This window comes from Rattus norvegicus, chromosome 13 (genome assembly GCF_036323735.1).
Source record: "Rattus norvegicus strain BN/NHsdMcwi chromosome 13, GRCr8, whole genome shotgun sequence".
Lineage (NCBI taxonomy): Eukaryota > Metazoa > Chordata > Mammalia > Rodentia > Muridae > Rattus > Rattus norvegicus.
Genome location: NC_086031.1, coordinates 32,248,169 through 32,269,531, shown reverse-complemented (window position 1 = coordinate 32,269,531; position 21,363 = coordinate 32,248,169). Strand labels below are relative to the sequence as shown.

The 21,363-nt window shown below is 46.6% G+C and overlaps 1 protein-coding gene across 40 annotated transcripts in view; it reads right to left on the bottom strand.

Annotated features, from left to right (window-relative positions):
* Nucleotides 1-1,577: 1,577 nt before the first annotated feature.
* Nucleotides 1,578-21,363, bottom strand: part of Clasp1 (cytoplasmic linker associated protein 1) — a 221,593-nt gene continuing 201,807 nt past the window's right edge. For 39 of the 40 annotated variants that reach the window (XM_063272238.1, XM_063272254.1, XM_063272256.1 and 36 more), the window contains 3 exons: nt 9,481-9,687; nt 7,511-7,627; nt 2,913-4,114 (listed from right to left, as the gene is read on the bottom strand). In XM_063272238.1, coding sequence (XP_063128308.1) covers nt 4,028-4,114; nt 7,511-7,627; nt 9,481-9,687 — 411 coding nt within the window. In that variant the 3' untranslated portion in view covers nt 2,913-4,027. Of the gene's footprint in view, nt 4,115-7,510; nt 7,628-9,480; nt 9,688-21,363 lie in introns of all 40 variants that reach the window. The other variant, NM_001427589.1, reaches the window with a different exon arrangement.

Here is a 21,363-nt window from a genome sequence, read left to right as displayed (position 1 = left end):
AGCTCGGGTTGGGTTTGAACTCAAGGTTTCCTTCCCCAGCCTCTCAAAACTGAGCACTCTGTGAGACCCCTAGACTGGGGTTCATGCAGGTGTTACCCAGTCTTATAAATGAAAGGAATCCTGACACTTGCTCTACTGTGGAAGAACTGCCAGGACGTCCTGACCCATCACAAAGTTAGGACACTCACCAAAAGGTGAAACCCTGTGCTTGACTCTTTCTGAGAGCTAGCTAATCTAGAAGCTACACTCTGGGGCTGGGGTCTGTGACTTGCAAACACATGTACATGAGTTCTAAGTTTGAGCCCAAGGACTCACATTGAAGAGGCAGGCGTGGTACTGTTTAAATGATGACTTTAGAAGTCAAGACTTACATTTTAAGAGGTTTCAAAGAAGCTGTGGGGCCATCGCATTGTGTCTTCTTTCCCCCTAAAGCCACACAATTGCTGGTGTCCAGCAGCCAGTGCCAGGCCCTACCTTAGGTTCAAGGACTGAAGAGGAATATGGCTAGCACTCACCCTTTATCCGGCCTGGGTCAGTCTTGGAGCCAGGGTCAAGGTTTCCTCTCTGCTTCCTCTTTTTTTTTTTAATTAAAGATTTATTTATTTATTATATTTGAATATACTGTAGCTGTCTTCAGACACCCCAGAAGAGGGCATCAGATCTTACTACAGATGGTTGTGAGCCACCAGGTGGTTGCTGGGAATTGAACTCAGGATCTCTGGAAGAACAGTCAGTGCTCTTAACCTCCTGCACTGATTCTCTTCTAGAAAAGTGTTCTTGTTGCCTGGCTGAGAAAACAGGGTTCAGATAAGCAGGGTACTTTCTCACGCAGCTGTTCTGAATGATTGGAGTTCACAGGAGCTACCTGACGGAGGGGCGTTTGCTGGATAGTTGGGTCTCTTTTTTTCGAGACAGGGTCTATGTAGTTCTGGCCATCCTGACATTGGTTATATACATACATACATACGTATGTATATATGGAGACAGGTCTGGTTTGTGAAGCTTTGGCTAGCTTACATAGAACTCAGTATGTAGACCAAGCTGGTTGGTCTTGAGCTCAGAGATCCATCTTCCCCCGTCCCCCATGTGCTTGAATTAAAGGTGTGCACTATCATGCCAGGTCTTTTTTTTTTTTTGACACAGAGCCCTTACTTTCTCCTGGACTTAATGGCTCAGGATGGACATAAACTCACACAGAGAGAAAACCTCCCAGATTAGGGTGTGTCTGGCCTTTTTCTTGTTTAATTAATGTGTATATATATGGGGAGGGGATACTGTGATACCATAGCACGCACATGCAGGGTAGAGATGACTCAGTGGAATCAGTTCTATCTGTATGTAGGTTCTGGGGATCAAACTGAGGGTGTCAGGACTGGAAAGCAAGTGTCATTACTGGCTGGGCCACTTGCTATTCTCAGGTTTGACCCTTTAGTAACACAAAAAGGTGTGCTGTCTCTGTAAAGACAGCAGGACAGTGGCCATCTGACAAGACCCTGCAGGGCATCTGAGGGTTCTCATAGCACCATACACACAAAACTGCATTGTCTCACATTCTAGGAAAAACTCAAAAGGTCGGCTTTTTTTTTTTTTTTTTAATTTTCTTTTTTAGCAAATCCTAGCACATTATTAACAACAACAACAAAAAAATCTGTACATTTGCCATGATACACTTGGAGGTGAAACAAATAAGATATAAATACAGATATGGATGTAACATGAAAAAGCCCCAAAAAAACCCAAAACAAACACCACCCAATCTGGGGGCGCAGGGACCATGCGTGTGAGCTCTCCTGGTGCTTGATTGTTTTCAGAGCACTTCTCTCTTCCGAATTGTTAGCAGTGTCCTGGTTGGGGGGTCTATAAAGTTCTAATTTGCCTTCCTTTAAAGTGTGAGTTTCCATAAGGGTGGCAGAGAAAGGAACAATAGATGTAGGAGACAAACCTGCTGATTACCTGCACAGGTGTTGAAAAGCTAGTTGTGAGCCATAGATAAGGCTAGCCCAGGCCATCTGTGGGCACCCGGTCCGCACAGCACATGAGTGCACCTGGAAAGCGCCTGTCCAGCAGAGGAAGGAGCAGCTTGCCAGGAAGCAGGAAGTCAGGTGAGCGGTTCCCCAGGGTAGGGGGTTTCAAGGCCCTGGATAGTCAGATAGATGGGGAGGCAAACACAATTCTGGGTGCTGTGAAGAGTCCTTCAGGGTCTAGGTGCTTTGAACAGAGTCCTTCGGGGAGGTGGAGGCAAGGCAAGGCAGCTGTAGCTGTCAGGGTTCAGAGAGCGGCAGTAGGCGCAGTTGCCCTCCATGAGGTGGTGGCGGCATGCGAGTCTCCTCACTTCAGGCAGCAGTGTTCAGGTGGAGCCCAGGAGAGGGAAATGACTGTGTTCTCTCTACTCAGACTGGAGGAGGGCACGTGACACTCCGGGCTGGCCCTTTGTGTGTGCTGTGAGGATCTTAGGCAACGTTCTGAACTGTCCAGTTACAGTGGGGCAGAGAATGCCAGAGCAGGGCCTTCCTAACTGCATCAGGCATGGGAGGGAGTTCACCTACGTAACCTGGCCTGGGTGCACCTGTCTAAAAGGCGGTGGTAAAACACTGAGGGATCCTAGTGGACGGTGAGAAGGATTCTCATCAATGAACCCTTAACAGACAGGATTTTTTGTTTTTTTAACTGAAAGTAAGGTCTGGTCCTGCTATGTTCTGAGCCCAAGTCAGTCAATAATAGCAAATCCCTTAAAATGCACCCGAGTTCTCCGAACAGCAGAGTGGGACAGTTAGATGTCACACACACACACACACACACACACATACACACATGCACGCACGCACGCACACATGCACACATTAGGGACCTTCATTTTCAGTGTCTATTTCCTTCCCATGGGTCTTTCCCAACCTCCCTATCTCTTATTTTGATTGTTTTTCCAGACAGGGTCTTACCAGGTAGCCCTGGCTGTCCTCGAACTCACAGAGATCCGCCTGCCTCTGCCTGTTGAGTGCTGGGATTAAAGGCATGAGCCACCATGCCCGACTCTGTCATTTGGAGGGTCAGAGAAACAGAGTGCTGGAGGGAGAACTCACCGGCCCAACCTCTGCTTTCAGCTCTGGTAGTTACAGTGGGCTCTGCACTAGAAGAGCACATGCTTTGCAAAAATTAATGCTACAAACAGGCTTTTTCTGGGAATGTGGCCCATATCTATAATGCCAGCACTTAAGTGGCTGAGGCAGGAGGATACCAAATCCAAGGCCAGCCTAGGAAAGTTTGCATGATTGCATAAAGAACTGTCATTTGGCTTAGGGATTTTATTTAAAATCTATTTAGCCAGAGTCTCCCATAATTGCTTCAAGAGGTGTGGCCAGCACGTCCCTGGGCACTGAACAAGTCTGGTTCCAACTTTGGTGCTTTACAGCCATCTTTTCTTTAATGCAACCGTGAGAACTCTGGTGGCATTACTGATTCTATTCCCAAGGCAGGGAAGTCGGCTCCCTCTGCACAAGAAACCAACCCCTCACGCTTGTTGAGAGGCCAGTTCCAGGTTGTTGTCCTTTTCTTGCCCAGACTGCAGTTCCACTTTGACAGAGTCTCTAAGATACAACCTAAACACACACACGACCTTTCTCCATGTCATTGAAAACAGGAGGGGTCTTGTCCCATCTGACCACACTCTAAGAACATAAGCATAAAGAACACACAGCAATACCCCAAACCACCCAAGTCTGTGCACCAAGCACTGGCTAGAGAGCTCTGGTCTCTAAGAGCTGTGCCCGCCATGGTTTGGTGATGTCAGCAGGTGGTGCAAGACACGTGCACATATGGCTCTTCATTTCTCAGTCCTCTTGTTTCTAGGGAGACTGCATAACAGGCCTTGCTTCCGTTACATTCAATACCAGCAAAGTTCTACACAAAAGCTGGAAGGGACCAAAATACTGATTGTAATAAATTATGTGTGGCCTCCTTGGGTGGACTAGGCAGCTGATGGAGCGTCTCAGAGGCACCACCAATGTGTGTTCTGCACAGACTGGCACGGCCACTAGCTGTGTGTAGACACGTCAGAAGAGGAGCTGCTGTTGCTGTTGGTAGTCTGGGCCCTCTTTATATATAAGTTCAGCAGCTTCATCTGCAGAGAGAGGAGACAGAGACAAGTGAACAGGGGAAGCCAGCAAGAAGCAGAAGAGAGGCCAGCAATCCACTGACTGCCAGAAACCAGTTGGCACCCAGAAGCTCTGGCTGGGATTCATCCAGCAAACACCAGCGGTGTGCTGTTGACTAGATGAGGAGGCCAGGCACACAGTGGTATGAAGTGGTATGAAGTGGTATGAAGGATGGGCTGCAGGGCCTGCTGAGGAAGGCACACAGGGCCAGAACCAACATGACACAGGGATAAAGACCCAGACGACCTCCACACCTGTGCTGTAGCTGCTCCTTCCCCCAGGTTCCCTCCTACAGACATCTACTGATGCCAGCCATACCCAAGGTTATCATGGTTGACCCCACAAAGCCTAGCATTGGTTTTGATTTTCCCCAGCACTGCAAAAAAGGCAAAACTTAGCTAGCTAAATAAATAAATGTATGTATGTATGTATGTATGTATGTATGTATGTAAAGCTTATCTCGAAAATCCCAGAACTTTGGGGGTTGAGATGGCTCAGTGATTAAAGCACTTTTCCTGAGCCTTCTGATCTGAGGTTGATTCTTAGGACCCATATGATAGGAGAGAACCAACTGAACATATCCTGTGACTTCCACAAATGTGCCAGGTCACATGTATGTCTCTCCCCACAGACACAGACAGACAGACAGACACACACACACACACAACTTCCCAGCAAAACCTACAAATCAACACAAAGAAAATCAAAGCCAACCACATGAAGAGTTATGTAGATGATTGTTGGTGGAATGGAACAGAACTGCAGAAGGAAACCTATCCACAGATGCTCAGGGGTTTTGACAATGGTGTCAAGACTGTGAGGGAAAGGGGATTGTCTTTACAGCCACTGATGCAGATGGACAGACAGCTATCTGCAACAGAATGAAGTTTAACCTTACCTAACACCACAGGCAAAAACGTCACCCCAGGGGAGCCAGCTGGGTATCTGGTAGCAGGGGACTCATACAGACAGTGTGGTTCACATACACAATGGGTTTGTTTTCAGCCATAACGCATTAACAGAGTTGTGTTGTTTGCAGGAATACGGGTGCAAGTGGAGGTAATCCTGCTAAGGGAATTAAGGCAGTCTCAGAAAGACTCCCTCTCCCCTCTCATGTGGTTCCTGCAGCTGACACGTCAGGGAGAATACTTATGCATGACAGTGAGGCAGAAGCATCGCTGCTTGGGGTGTGAGCATGGCACGACAGACAGGATGGGAAGGAGAACAGAAACAACCCGTGTGAATCACAAGCCAGAATCTAAGAGATCTAAGAGTTTAAAATCTAAATCTCTCCAACGAACGCTGAACAAGAGTTTCATGACAGTGGGTGTGTAAATGGTTTCTGGAAAGGGACCCAAAGGTCCCAGGAAACAACAATAAGACAAATTTATTCCTTGAAATTAAAAATTGTGAGAACCAAGGCACAATTAACAGAGCAAGAATCTAACCTACACGAGGGAAGAGACGTGTAAAACATATGTCAGAAAAGGCTGGGCAGTATTTCTGGATTAATTAAGAAATGTGTAAGTCTGACCTCCTTTATAAACAGTGCCTTGATGGACCTCAGTGTAGCCAAGCCACCTCTGAATCCCTGTGGAGGCTAAGGGAGAGAAAAGGACGGCTCTTGGTCTCACAGACACTGTGTGAATACCACTACCTTTTTTTCATTAATAGTTAAGAAAACAATTGGAGCCAGGTGTATTGTTGCACACCTTTAATCCCAACACCTGGGAGGCAGAGGCAGTGGGATTGGAGTTTGAGGCCAGTGTGGTCTATAGAGGGAGTTTTAGGACAGACAGTGTTATATAGAAAAGCCCTGTCTTCAACAAACAAAAAAGACAATCAATCACTCAATTAATCAATCAAACAAACCGACCTATTTTCAGGTAAGGCAAATCAATCCATCTATTAATCAATCAATCTAGAATCTCACGTAGCTCAAGCTAGCTTTTAATTCCACCCATCCATCTATCCACCCACTCATCCACCCATTCATCTACCCATCCATCCATCTTCTCATATAACTTAGGCTAGCCTTTAACTCCCCATGTAGTTGAAGATGATCTTTAACTTGTGATCCTTCTGCCCTCACCTCCCAAGAACTGAGGTTATAGGCGAAAACCACCAAACCCAGTTAGTTTGTGCAGTGCTGGGGGAGGGGTGAGGGTGTGTGGTGTGGAACACAGAGCTTTGTGAATGCTAACAATCACTCCCTAACTCTATCCTACTGTATCCCCACTCACTTCTGTTGCTTCTCTCCATCTGTTTTCACAGAGTATCTCCTCTGGACTAGAGGTTCTGACTGGACGGTTTTGTCTTTGGCGACATCTGACCATGTGTAGAGCCATTAAGAATAGTGAGCTTACAACTGAGGGGAGAGCTACTGACATCTAGATGGTGGTTGGGTGGCTGGCTATCAAACTTCTGACATCACACAAATGAGCTTTGAAGCAGCTGACCCAGGGTTGATGGGGAAGAGGCCAGCATCACCCTGGCTATGATGCACTTCAGTAGCATCAAAGTGGTAGCTGAACTGAAAGGAAGCACTGGCCTACAACTTCTTCTCAGACAGGGGACAGTACACGCGTAATAGTCAGTGTGCACCCTAGCCGGCTGGAGGGAAATGACCACTGTTGCCCCTTAGGAATCCTGTCTTGGGGCTGGGTGCAGAGGTTCCTGAATTTTGAGGAAGTGAGGCTCTGGCTATGGTGTTCCCCAGCTGTGTTAAATATGCTCACTGGGAAATTCCTCTAACAAAGAGCAGGGTTATGTGCCCCTGTGTCCCTACACAGCATGCCAAGTGGATGACACAGTGCTTGGGGTGCAGCAGGTCCAGTGGACATCCTACTGAGATGTTCACAAGGTCCTCGGCTCCAACTCAGAGAGAGAGAGAGAGAGAGAGAGTGTGTGTGTGTGTGTGTGTGTGTGCGCGCGCATATGTACACTCCACAGAATGCATGTGGAGGTCAGATCTCTCCTTCCGCCTTTATGGACGGAACCCAGGCTATCAGGCTTCATGGCTGGCATTTTACCCATTGAATCAACTTGCCCACCCTCAGGTCAATTTCTTTAGTAATTCTGTGGGGCATGAGGGTGGGGAAAGCTGGCTTTTGACCCAGGTTTTTCTCCTTTAGTAAATGTACTGGAAGTCAGGTTGTCTTTTCAAAGACAGAATAGTCTGTAGTGTGTCATCAGCACCACCTCCTCCTGTTTTTACTGCAGAACAAGCCATTTTCACCTTAGGGAAAATGCCTTTTGCAAAGTCAGATAGTTAAACACACCCAGTGAAGAGAGCTGCCACCAAGGGCTCACGAGGGGCTGGCAGCTCAGGTACAGGCAACAGCAGGTAACACTATACACACCTTGCTCCCCGTGAGCTGTGCGAGGTGAGGTTTCAGATCTTCTCCGATTACGGAATAGATTGCCACTAAGCAAAACACGCTGGCTTTCCGTACACTGCTCTCAGTGTTGTCGTAACCCTAGAGAGTCAAGGGGGAACATGGAGAGGAAGTCAGATCAAAGCTATGCCTTCCAGCCAGTGCTTCAGAGCTTCCACAGATGCCCTTGGAGCACAACCCTGGACTTGGCAGTAACAACCACAGATCTCAGCTCTGTGAGTGATCCAGAGAGCTCTTGCCCTGGAGGGTAACCAGCTGCATGAACGTTGTGCAGGGGCAGGAGGGCATGGGTGCCAAGGGGCTCTTTGTCACAGGTGCTGACACCAAAGGTGGCAAAAGGGAGGAGGACTGGGAAGAGAAAATCCCTGGGGAGCCTCGTCCAGATTCCTCCTGGTGGTGGAGCAAACTGCCTGAGAAGAAATGCTTGAAAGCAAAGAGAAGGCTGGGGAGATGGTTCAGCAGGCAAAGACATGGACATCAAGCTTGACCACCCGGAAGTAATACCCAGGACTCACAAGGTGTAAGGGAGAAATGGAGTTGCTCTCTGACCAACAAGCATGCACATGTGGTGTACACACACACACACACACACACACACACACACACACACACACTCTCTCTCTCTCTCTCTCTGGGAACTGTGACCTATTTGTCTTTCCCTTTGTGTGGGATAACCTAGTCTTTAATGAGAAGTTCAAACAAATGCTGGCAAACAGCAAACAGCCGCATGCATGAAATGGGAAGCGAGTTTTTCTACCTTTCTTCACCAGTGGCCTCTCTCTATGTGACAAAGCACAGGGCACTCACTGTTGCCTGCAGCTTCTAGGTGGCCCTACCGTGTCTCATAACAAACTGGGAAGCATCTGAAGCAGAAGGGCTGGCCCTCCAATCTGCCCAGCTCACTGCCTCTTGTGTAGAAGAGCTCCAGTAAGCACAGACATAGGAGGGCAAATGATGGAGGTACCCTCCATTAGCTCCTTGGCACAGGGCATCCATAGGATGCCACAAGTATTTGTGGAAGCAATGAACGACATGTGTTTACACTCACTGCCAGAGGACTCACTCTTTCTGATCTGGGTTACTGGTTAGCCTCTGCTGCAGACAGGAGCAAGTAAGCTAAGAAGATGTAGTAAGTGTACAAGAATGGACTGTCAATATCCTGTCATAGGGCAAGAGAAGGGACCTTGAGGCTGCTGATCCCTCATCCAAGTATCTACAGGCAGTTGTTGGGAAAGAGGCATTTTCTTCAGTGGTGCAGTCACTAGAAAGGTGCTCATCTTCCTGTAAATATCCCCTCACCCACACTTCTGTAAGCAACCCTATTAAACTCACCAGGTTGTCAAATATAAATGGATTTCTAGTGCAGTGACTAGCGGTTGTATATTCTTGAGAGCATCTGCCTTACTAACAAAGGACACAGATGGACTATGACTAAACAGGCTTTGCTAAAGTTCAATACATTAAAACAAGCACCAGCTAGAAAACATTCCAAAAGCCGGGGCTTTTAAAAACAAACAAGCTAGTAAAAAGTAAAAAAAAAAAAAAAAAAAAAAAAAAAAAAAAGACATGAAAGTAGAAGAGGAAGTGGAAGGGGATCCTCAGGAGAGGAAGAGGAGAAGGCAATATGAAATATTACCTACGTATAAAAAGGCCACAACATGCTAGCAAGCCTGCAGTGGTAGCTCACACCTTTGATCCCAGCACTCAGGAGAACAGGTGGGTCTCTGAGTTTGAGGCCAGCCTGGTCTATGTAGTAAGTTCCAGAATAGTCAGGAACACAGAGAAAGCCTGCCTCAAACAAAACCAAATGAAAACCAAGAAGCTAACAAACTACCTTTTAAATAAAAATGATATAGGTTCCAAGGAGAGTGCCATTGCGTGTGGCTTTTGCTCTGTCCCCACTTTGCCCTGAGCGGCCTGAGCGGGGTGCATACCTGCAGCAGGCCGGGGATGATGTCAACAAGGAGCTGCAGCAAGGACTCCTTGGTAATCCTCTCCACCACTTTTGTCTGCATCTTGATGGCAGCCAGGTTGATGGGGTAGTCTGCTGTCTGGATGATTGGACACAGCACTTTGATGCACTGCTCCGGGTGGATTGAGCTGGCTAGTGTGGACGCAGCTTCCTCAGCTGCTCTCACCACCTGAAACACAGGAGCACAGAGTGAGTGCTACATGCTTCAGGAGTTTTGAAAAAGATCAAACGCCACTCCTGTCCCACTCCAGAAAATAAATAGAATGACGCACTTCCTCCAACACTGTAAGAAAAATGAAGAGCAGCCTGGGTTGCAGTGTGGATGAGGTAGTGTGGGTCTGATCTCCAAATGTGTTCCCCACTACGCAGCAACAGCTGCAGTTGTGCCTGTACTTACAGGTGCACAGCTGCACCCACCACCTTCAGATCTTCCCAGCAACACGGCTTCTCAGCCTTCCGCAGGGGTGCTGTCTTACAGGGGGACCACTCAGGTGACTATTACCACAGTAGAGAATTTCTGCCATGAAAGATTAGGACCCGAAAGTAAATACGTTCCAAGGGCCTTGGGGCCCTGTGACACAAAGCCAGAGAAAAATCAGTGTCTTCTAGAGTGATGTCCCATGGGAGGGGCTGCCTCCATGAGAAGGAGGGAAAGCCGTGGATGTGCCTGCCTTCCAGGGTAGTCTCTTGTGGGAAGTTGCTTGTCCTGGGCCTTTGACGCCCTGCATCTTGTATTTTTAATTTTTAATTAACTGGTTAATTTTACTTATCCATATATTTGAGAAAAAGTCTTTGTGTCTTCCGAATTGGGCTTTAACTCACTGTGTAGCTGAGAAGGACCTTGAGCTTCCGACCCTGATCTAGTGGCTAGGTCTTGCCTTCTCTGCAAACAGTGCTTCCTGCCTTCCTGCCTGTCCCTCCCGAGTGCTGGGGGTATATGCACACAGTCAGTCAAAAACCGAGCTCCCTCCCTGCACTTCTTAGGAGTGCATACAATGATGGCCACATGGCTGAAAGGGACAGCTATGATTTCAAGGTACAGAAGTCCCTCTCCTCATGACGAGGGAAGCTAAGCTAGGGAGGAGGGGGAAACGGGGAGTGGGAGGGAGGAGGGAGGAATGCCACAGCTGTGCTGGGGAGAACTGCAAAGCACATGGTATTAGCATTCTACTTCCTCATCTGTAAAGTGGGGACATGTCACAGCAGGAGAAGGCAGTGACACAGATTGCTCTTCCCCGGTCAACCCTGAACTGCACATGACCCGCACCCTCCTTTCTACAGCTAACCTTTCAATCTTTACAAAGAGAAACCCACAATCCAACTTCGATCATCCTTATCCTTGCCATAAAAATGTTTATACATACTATAAATATGATAAAATGTATATAGTAAAATAGAAATGTATACACATATTTTGTTGTTGGGAGAAGCATAGGCATGCTATGGTATGTATATGAAGTTCAGAGGCACTGAGGTATCCTGACAACTGTTTGTTTGCTTATTTTTGAGATAGTCTATGTAGCCTGTCACACAGATCTGCCTGTCTATCTCTCAAGTGCCGGTATTAAAGGTGTGCTCCACCTTTATCATAGAGAACTTATATTATAAAGAGAAATCTATAGCCTTATAATATATTTAAAAAAAAAAACTAAATGCTCTTAGCTGCTAAGCATCTCTCCAGTCTGTCTGTCTGCCTTTCTTTTCAGCTCAGTTCTTTTGCCTACAGAGGCATCTTGCTGGCACATATCCTTATAGGTGGGGGTGGTGGGGTGGTGTGTGTATGTGTGTGTGTGTGTGTGTGTGTGTGTGTATGTGTGTGAGTGAGGCAGGCCAGATTTGAGCTCTGAGGCCACACACAAAGATAAAAGTTTGAGTCGCTTTGGGGCCTTGATTTAGATATTGCCTACTACATGATTTCCATAATCCTCTCTGAAGAAGGGTCAGGGTCCAACCTCTTGCCTCCCCATCAGTGGCTAGATCCTGCCTTCTCTGCAAACAGTGCTCCGTTAAGGAGCATAGCTGGTTGGTTCTACTCCATGGAGTTGTCAAGGGAAGTCTCTTCAAGCTACCATGGTCACAGCTATGGCCACCTCATTTAATATATTCAGGAGTGGCCATGCTAGCAGTGGGATTTTCATCTTGAAGTTCCTCAAGAAAGTCAGCTACTCACACCTACTATGCAATGCCCATCCATCACTCTAAAAGGCTCAGGTGGGGACGGGGAACAGCTCACTTTATGATAAAGTGAGTGTGGCAAAAGCATGAAGATCTGAGTTTGATTCATGTGAAAAAGTATTTATGTGAAAAAGCACACACATTTGCAATCTCACAGCTGGGACTCTGGAACAAGAGGATCGTTCGCTGGGGCTTTTGGCAGAGACAAGCCTCACTGAACTGCCAGTTCAGGTCTTTATCCCAGTGAGTCCTTGTCTCAAAGGAAAAGGTGGATGGCATCTGAGGAGCAACACCTGAAGCTACACACACACACACACACACACACACACACACACACACACACACACACACACACACACACTCTTGGTAGCAAACGCATAAAATGGTTTACACCCCTTATATCATAGTCGTCTTGTTATGGGAATTTTATTTTCTTTACCTCAGAAAGTTGCCATCAACATTAATGTTCCTGGCAAGGAGACACTGATAAAAATTACCTCGAATGTCTTGTAAGATCAGAGAAGTGGTAGTCCCTAGAGGGAGTGGACAGAGTGCCACACCCGAGCAGTAGCCATGGCTTGGGGAGCTGTGCACAGTGCTAAGACTGTTATTATCACTGCACGGATCACCACTGCTCCTGCCCACACCCCAGACATCCTAGTTGGTCTAGGGCATGCACCATCACTCACATGAGTGTCCTGCCCCTCCTTGACCATTCTATACCACACTAGAGTGTGCTTTTGATCCTAGTGACATTTTTCATGAAGAATTATTTCTAACCAGGACAACTGGGATCCACCAGCCCCCGGGAATCTGGCACTGATGCAGGGCTAAGTCAGCTTCTTGTTCCAGGCTAGGTACAAAGTTCAGTGTACATACAGCAGTATGTTTGCCATACTCATCTTTCTATAATATACATGGTTTCTTCTAATAGCATACAAGGCACCTCAGGTACATTCACCACTGTCTGTGTTTACATTTTCAATGGAGGTACTAGCCCAGAGCATGAGGAGGATGCAAGACACAACTAACCTTCGCTTGACGAAGTTAAGGCATGAAAACCCTGAGGAGTGGACAGGTGAGATGGCTCCGATGGTTAAAACAGCCTACTTCTTTTTTTTTTTTTTCCTTTTTTCGGAGCTGGGGACCGAACCCAGGGCCTTGCGCTTGCTAGGCAAGCGCTCTACCACTGAGCTAAATCCCCAACCAACAGCCTACTTCTAAGAGTTATGACCTGAATTCAATCTTTTGGACCCCCAGGTGAAGGGCAAGAACTGACTCCTCAAAGCTGTCCTTTGATCTCTACTACAAGTACAAGTACACATGCCACCATTTATAAAACACACACACACACAACCATGCACTATAACAACAACAAGGCCCAGGAAACACATCCTAGGCTATCTACCAAAAGCACAATAAATTAGTTCTTTGGAAAAAAATTAGTCCCAGGCCATATCCCTAGCAACCAATTGTCTGAAAAGGAGGGAAGGTTCTTTCTATCACCCCCTAGTTTCCTTCTCTACCCATAGAATTGCTTTAAGGCTGTAGTGCAAGAGCTTGCTGGGGAGAGCTGGGCTGATGTGTAGACAGCAAGGCCCGTGGTGGGAAACCGGCCTATCTTTTCAACTTGGCCCAGCAGCAAGGTTGCTGTGAAGACACTAGTTTTGTGTTTCAAAAAGGCACCATGCCCAGCTGCCATGGAACCCGGGAGAGGGAATGATGTGGGACTGACTCTGCAGCCCCAGTGCTGTCTCTGTTGTTGCTGCAGTGCTGGTGCAGGAGACTGAACCTGGGGCTTCATACACACTCAAGAAGTGCTGGACCATCAGTTACGTCACCAGCCCTGAAACAGTGGTCTCAACTTACATGTGGCTCGTCTATCTAAGTGCACTAACGTGTGGCCTAGAACTGAAGATCTCACCAGGGGCAGAGTAGAATAAATGAACTTGAAGACAGAGTGAGGCCCCAGCCTCTCTCTGCCAGTCAGCCCCAAGGGAAGCCACGACCTCAGGCGTCTCATAGCAAGAAGACCGACCTCCCATGCTCCATCCTACTCTGCAGGGTCAAGTGAATCGCTGTGTTCCGAGATGCTGCAGGTATATCCTTTCAGGGCTGCTGAAATGAGCCCAGCTCCGCAGTGGCACCTTGGGACATCCAGGAATGCCTGAGGGTGCAGGCATGAAGCACTTCAACAGCCACAACGGGCTGCAGTGGGCTTTTGGAAACTGGACATAAACCATCAGGGACTGCACATGAGGATGAACAGTTGAAGTTCTCTCTTTCCCCCTGGGGTTGAGAGAAAGTTCCCCAAGACAGACACTGGTTTTGGCAGGGAAGGTAGTGTTCTGACTTCCCTCCATATGCCAAACCCTGGCTTTGGCAGGCTGCCTGTATCAAAGTAAACTTTAGGTTCTGCCCTATGTTCTCTGTAACATAAGAAGCAAGGTTATAATGTAAGCAAATAGAGAGCAAAAGTAAACACAGGCAACAGAAGGTAAGGAAGGCAATTTCTCAGCTGACACAGAGGCTGTTGGTGCTGAGGGTGTTTTAAAAGTCAGGGAGACAGAGTCAGCAGGAGCTGACATTTGGGTTACAGCTCACTTCCCAGTGGACAGACTCCATCTATGTTCTGATTTTGCTTCTGTCTGGTTAGAGACACAGAAACTCTTTCTCTTCTTTGTTAAGGATGAAAGTGTCTAGCCAAAAAAAAAAAAAAAAAAAAAAAAAAAAAAAAAAAGAAAGAAAGAAAGAAAAGACAACTGACACATGTAGCTGTTTCACAGATGTTTGATCCAGGTTGGCCTTGGTCTCTTGATCCTCCCGCACACCCAGCTTTTTAAGGAAATGCGATCGTGACTCAAAATACTGATGAGTGTTTACATAAAGATTAGGTTTCTTAATTTTAGGGCACAGAAGTTCTTGACATTTGGACTGTGTGTTTGGAGTGCACCAAGTTTGATTTGGCTCTGTCTTAGATGCAGCAGAACTGGATGCGTTTACAAAAAAAAAAAAAAGAAAAAGAAAAAAGTAGCAGGTCTCCAAAACCAATGATGGCTAGAACCCAAGAGCTCCTCCCAGGCACCTGAAGCTTAGCTCCTGGATTATTTGGAAGCTAAAGAGATGCTGACGCCACCTTCTGGGTGGCAGAAAGGTCTCAATAGACACAGTTAACAAGGAGTCTTGGTGTCCATTAGAATAGCAAGGGTGTGGTCACATACGTCTTTAATCCCGGCACTCTGGAGGCAGAGGCAGAGGAATTCCTGTGAGTTCCAGGCTAGCCTGCTCTACACAGGGAACTCCAGGTCAGCTAAGGAGACACAGAGAAGTTTTGTCTATAATAATAATCACCACCAACAAACAATAATAAATGAGTAATGTGCCAAAATGGCACAGTAGGAGCTGGGACTCCGAGTGGAAGGGGAGAGATGAGGACAGCTCTGGCTCTGGAGGCTGTTCTGGCCTGGCTGTTTCCTCAGTCAGCAGATGCTCAGGTAAATTCTTTCCATGTCCGTGGTTGCTGTTCTCACCAGAGAAATTATAGAAGGACTGGATGGAGAACTGTTAAATTATTTGTTTATAAAATCTTACCACTCATCCCAACCTGATGAGTGTTTTTCTCTGGAAAAAAGGAAAGCACACGTACAGATAGAGGCTTCAAACCCTTCCGAACGGACGCACAGGACCAGGCTTGATGACCCGAGTTCATTCCCTGAGATCCACTTGGTAGAGAGAACTGTATCCTACACACTGTCCTCTGACCTCTATGGAGTCACTGCAGCATGCACGGGCCCACTAATCGAGAGACTGACTTACTCACTGGGTAGACTGGGGACAGCAGGGGCAAATGATAAGGAGTGGGAGGAGCTCTAGGAGGTAGGGTGGGGAGTGGCAGATACAGGCTGGAGGTGCTGCGCTCTGAAATAATTGAGAAGCTGAGCCCATGTCTGCACTGCTAAGTCTACTGTCTATCTCTAAAGAATTACAGTGCCTTCCAGCCCAGGCCTGATGATGGCCTGAAAATATAAACCACAGACAGAGTGGACTGAAGCAGGCAGCAGCCTAGGGATACAAGTCATTTTTACAGTAATTTAGATAGAGGCTCTTTCCTTCTTCAGCTGAAGTTAAATGGCCTCTTGGATCTAGTCAATGAAATGCAGTTAAACTACATTTACTTTACTGTGTATGTATGAGACACACACAGTAAATAAATGTAATAACCTTTCTTCTATTTTCTTTCAGGTTGGCATACTTTCCTCAACAGAGAAGGTAAAGGGGACATAACCACCTCACCTCACCAATAGGAGCACTCCAGGGAAGGACACATGGAACAGCCCTAGACATCAGGAAGCCTCAGAGACATATCCAGCCACAGCCTGTGAGCAGTGTGCAAGCCTGTCTTCTGCCTCAGATGGCAAGCCTCTGCCATCCAAAGCGGCTGCCTTCCAGAGCTGTGAAGCTAAAGGCCGGGTGTCAGCTAAGGGGCAGGTGCTATGGCTCTCAGAGGGTCAGCTCACCAGTACAGACTTCTGCCCTCAACAGCAGCAGCAGGAGTGCAGCGGCAGGACCATCCACAGCCAGGACACTGGGCTTGGCCCACTAGGGCAGTCCCTGCAGTGGGTTCAGCCTGGGGCACTGGCTCTTGACTTACAGCACCCCTGCTATAATGAACTCACACACTACAGACTTGACGGCTGCCCTGTCCTCTCCTACCTGGCCCTGGTCAGTGATAAAACAGTGAGTAGGGGCTAACTAGCAGCTGCTGTTTCGACAACTAGGAACCACACAAGGAGGCTATCTAGGCTTCCGATTTCATCTGTTTCATCTGTTGCTTTTTAGCAAGAATTTCTTAAGGAAACAGGGCTTCTGGTCACATCCAAAGATGGGGCCCATGGAAAACTAGAGATTTAGCATCTGTGAGGTTGTTTCTTTTCTTCTTCTTCGTCTTCCCTCGTCGTCTTCCACCTCCTCCCTCGTCATCTTCCTCCTCTTCCTCCTCCTCTTCTTCCTTCTCCTTCTTCTTTTTGGAGCTGAGGACATAACCCAGGGCCTTGCGCTTCCTAGGCAAGCACTCTACCACTGAGCTAAATTCCCAACCCCTAGGTTGTTTCTCAATAGCCACTGCTATTACTGCTGCTGTTATCCTGGAACTGGAAGATATACAGATAACCCTGAACTTGAGCCCGGGGCTGTCAGATAGGGAAAAGCAAGGTCCGCAGAGATGCAGTGACTTGTAGTTACTGTGTTGCTCTGATGCCTGGGCGTGCAGAGGGTCACTCCTGAACACAGGCTGGAGACAGGGTGGCTGGGAATTTTAATTGGCACCTGAAGGAGGACAACCTCTCAGGAACAAGCTTACTCTGCCACAGTTACCTGTTCAAAGGACTGATCAAACGCTATAGCTGGAGAAGGCCAGCCTACTGCTGGGTAAGGCCAGCCAGCCAGTGCCAGGAAGCTCCCCTTTCTTTTGTCAAGCAACATTGGTCTGATTTTGCTTTTCTGTGACTTCAAGTCATAAAATATAAAATTTAACCGGAAAAGATTTAAAAACAAAACCTCTAGAGAAAAGTTATTTAATATTTAGCTAAGAATCCAATTTCCTCAAATAAAGCCATGCCACCCAAAACTGGATTCTGATGTCCTAGACACCAACATTTATAGTTTGCAACTAGAAATATTTGGTGACATTACTGTAACATGACTATTTTCCTTTCTTATTTAGAAATATATACATTATTTACTGTCCCTCTGATCTTCTCTTGCAGGCACATGCCATGGTGCCATGGTGTGTGTGGAGGTCAAAGGACAGCTTTTAGCTGTCAGGTTCTGTAGGAAGAACCTTGGCCCCTTATATGATTTTGTAAGGAGGAAGGACTCATCATATTGTCTAGGCTGGCCTTGAATTTTGGGGTTTAAGTGATCCCCCTGCCTCGGACTCCTGGCAACTGGGATAGCGTGTATGAACCACTTTGCCTAGCCAACATTTTACTCTGTAAGTGGGTAAATAGAATAAAATATGGACTAATGTGAAACATCCCCTGCCCCCAACAAAATAAAATATCCAGAGCTGGGGCTGGCCCTTGGGAGGCAAGGCCCACCTGACTATATATAGAAACCACCATCTTTATTCCTGCATTCACAAACAGCCCTGGATATGTGGGTTGTACATGAGAGAATGGACCCTAGCCTTGAAGGAAGGAACAGCAGGCTCTACTGAGACTTGGGTTTCCAATCTTCTCATACCTCACACCGCCTCAGAAGCACTGCCTGCCACCAGTTCTCTTGGCCAACAAAACCCTGTACTTACTAGTCAGAGGAGAGCTTCTCTATCAGCCCTAATAGATAGACTAAAGATGTAAGAGAAGAGCATTAGTATGAATGAAGTTATCACAAAGGCCACCATATCAGACTCAGCCCTTTAAGATGTTTGCTGAACATAAACCCCAACATAACACACAGAAACTTCATGAATGCCACAGGTAGGAAAATGCAACATCATCCATTAAACAGACAGCAAGGTCCTGGCAGAGACTCGTTTCCTCAGATTGGAACTATGAAAGAACTATGTCTAAGATGACAAACACCACTTTCAAAAGCAAATCTTTCAGCCGGGGTCTAAAGCCTCTTGTCAGGCTCTGCAGTTTGCCATTTGTGGATGGTTACTGCCCCCAGGCAGCGTTTTCAATGGGTCAGACACTCATTTTGCACTCACAGCTCTTTTGGAAAGAATATATGATAGCTGACTTTGGCTTATTGATAAAGACCCAGCCATCTTGCCACCAGTTCTACCTTTCCAGTTTTGAATAATAGCCTTTTTAAAATCTATTTTTTTTAAATGTACATGAATGTTTTGTCTGCACACACATATTTGCACCGTATGCATGCAGTACCTCAGAAAGCGAGGGGAGGCCACTGGACCTTCTGGAACTGGAGATACTCATGGTTGTATGGATGCTGAGAAAGGAAACTGAGTCCTCTAAGAGCAGCAAGTATTTTTAACTGCTGAGCCATCTCTCCATTACTGTCCCCTTAAATTAACTCTTTCTCTCCTTTTCTCTCTCTCTCTCTCCCTCCCCTATACCTGGATGTCTGTGTATGTAAGTGTGTCATAGTGAACATGAGGAGCTCAAGAGAACAACTTTCCGGCGTCATTCCTGTCTCCCACCTTGTTTGCACCAGGGTCTCTCATACACTTTGCGGTTGTGTGAGATAGTCTCATTGCCTTGTGAACTTAGAGACTCCGCTGTCTCTGTTTCATATCTTGCCATAGGGGCAATGGGAGCACATGCATGTGATAAACCCTGGCTTTACTTAGGACCTCATGCAGTGAGGTTTGTCCTCTGAGTGACTTCTTTGGACCTCTAGTAACTTTTAAGATGTATTTTAGTTTTCAAATGTTGGGTTTCTAGAAGTCAGAGTCAGTCTCTTAGAGCAGTTCTGTTTGAGCCAGCCTGGGTTTCATTGTGAAATTTAAAACCACCACCTTAAGAGAGGCCCCAGGAGATGGTTCAGTGGTTAAGACTGCTCTGGAAGAAGTCCTGAGTTCAACTCCTAGCAACCACATGGTGGCTCACAACCGTCTGTAATTGGATCCAGTGCCCTCTTCTGGTGTGTCTGAGACAGTGACAGTGTACTCACATATATATAAAATAAGTCTTAAAAAACAATAATAATAAAAAAGAGAGGCCCCAGGAACAAGCACACTTAGAAGTGTTGATCACTCAGGAAAGCAGACATTGCCTTTGGGTGACAGACATAGAAACTGGATCCTCAAAACAAGTGGATCCATTCTAAGCCAGTCTTGGGTCACAGCACTACATGTAAGGACAGGAAAATATACTAAGACGAGAGAGACATGACACCACTGTACAGCCACCACACGAACTGCATGTGCAGCTAAGTAATCTTCCCTAAGACAATGAGGCCAGGGGAGGAGAACGTGGGTTAAAATAAGAGAGAGGGCTCAGTTGCTAAGGCCTCTGCACAAAGACTTAAGTTTAATCTCCAGAATGTGCATTAAAAAAGAAACTGGCTTCTGAGATTGCCCTCTGACCTTCACCTGCATGTATCCAGCAGCATGAGCATACCTGCACACACTCACTGAGAATTAAAAAGCCGGGCTGGAGAGATGGCTCCGAAGCACTGTCTGCTCTTCCAGAGGTCCTGAGTTCAATTCCCAGCCACCACATGGTGGCTCGCAACCATCTGTAATGGGATCGGATGCTCTCTCCTGGTGTGTCTGAAGACAGCTACAGTGTATTTATAATCAATCAATCAATCAATCTTTAAAAAAAAAAAAAAGACTTAAAAAGCCAGGAGTGGTGGCACTTTTAGTACCAGGACTGAGGCGGTGGACAGTCCTGTGGGATCTGTAGATTTATTTTTTTCTATTTCTGTCTCAAAATAAAGGGTGGACAATAAATGAAGAACATCCAAGGGTGACTTCTCGCCCTCACAGGCACACTTGTACACATACACATACATAAGTGTGTACGCGCGCGCACACACACACACACGCACACACGCACGCACGCACGCACACACACACAGAGAGAGAGAGAGAGAGAGAAAGAAAGAAACAGGAAAGAAAAAGACCTGAAGAATTTTCAAGATGAAGACCAAACCCCAAATCTAAATATACAGGTAAGCTGCTCCTGACCACGTGACAGCCAGCGGTTGCAGGAGGAGGCTGCAAGGGCATAGAGTCAAGGTGAGCCCAGACAGGCAAAGCGGAAGGCCTGCCAACACCGTACCTCAGAACACTGTGTCTTGCTGGCATCCTTGGGTCACTGTGATAGTAGTATGGTGCTTTCTGGTTAGAAGACTCCTACACTGACAGAGTACTGAGAAATTTATCTGAAGCAGGAGATTTTTTTCACTCTTTTCCTGGGCCATTTTAGAGAACCTCATATTTTCTAAACCATTTTTCAAAGAAAAAATAGTAATTTAAAAAAAAATTATTTATTTTATTTATATGAGTACAGTGTTGCTGTCTTCAGATACAACAAGGCAAGAGGGCATCAGATCTCATTACAGACGGTTGAGAGCCACCATGTGGTTGCTGGGAATTGAACTCAGGACCTCTGGAAGAGCAGTTAGTGCTCTTAACCACTGAGCCATCTCTCCAGCCCAGTAAATTATAACTTATATTTAAGAGTACACTGAAAAGGTTTTTAATAGTGGGATGCCCAATTTACAAAGACAGGCTCTGGCTGGATGGTTTAACTATCATCTTGGCTTAGTTCAGTAGAAATGTAATAATAATAAAAAAAACTATGTGTATGCTATCTTGCCTGCACATATGCCGTGCCGTTGGAGGTCAGAAGAGGGTGTCAAATCCCCTGGAATAGGAGCTACAGATAGTTGTGAGCTGCCATGTCGGTGTTGGGAATCCACCGTGAGCCTTGTGGAGCAGCAGCCAGTGCTCTAACTGCAGAGGCGTCTCTCTCCAGCCTCCTTAGCTCACTTTCATCTTACTGCAAGTTCGTCTTTTGTCGTGTGTCTAACCTTCTGACACTGACATATTCAATACTGTTATCTATGAAATGCATACTTGAGAACTGCACAATTGAGGTTAAGAAAAAAAGTGGCAGTCCACTCTAATGTCAGCAGTAGGAATTTTACTCCCGACAACCCAGGCCAAGTCAAAGGGAAAAGAACTCATAAGCAT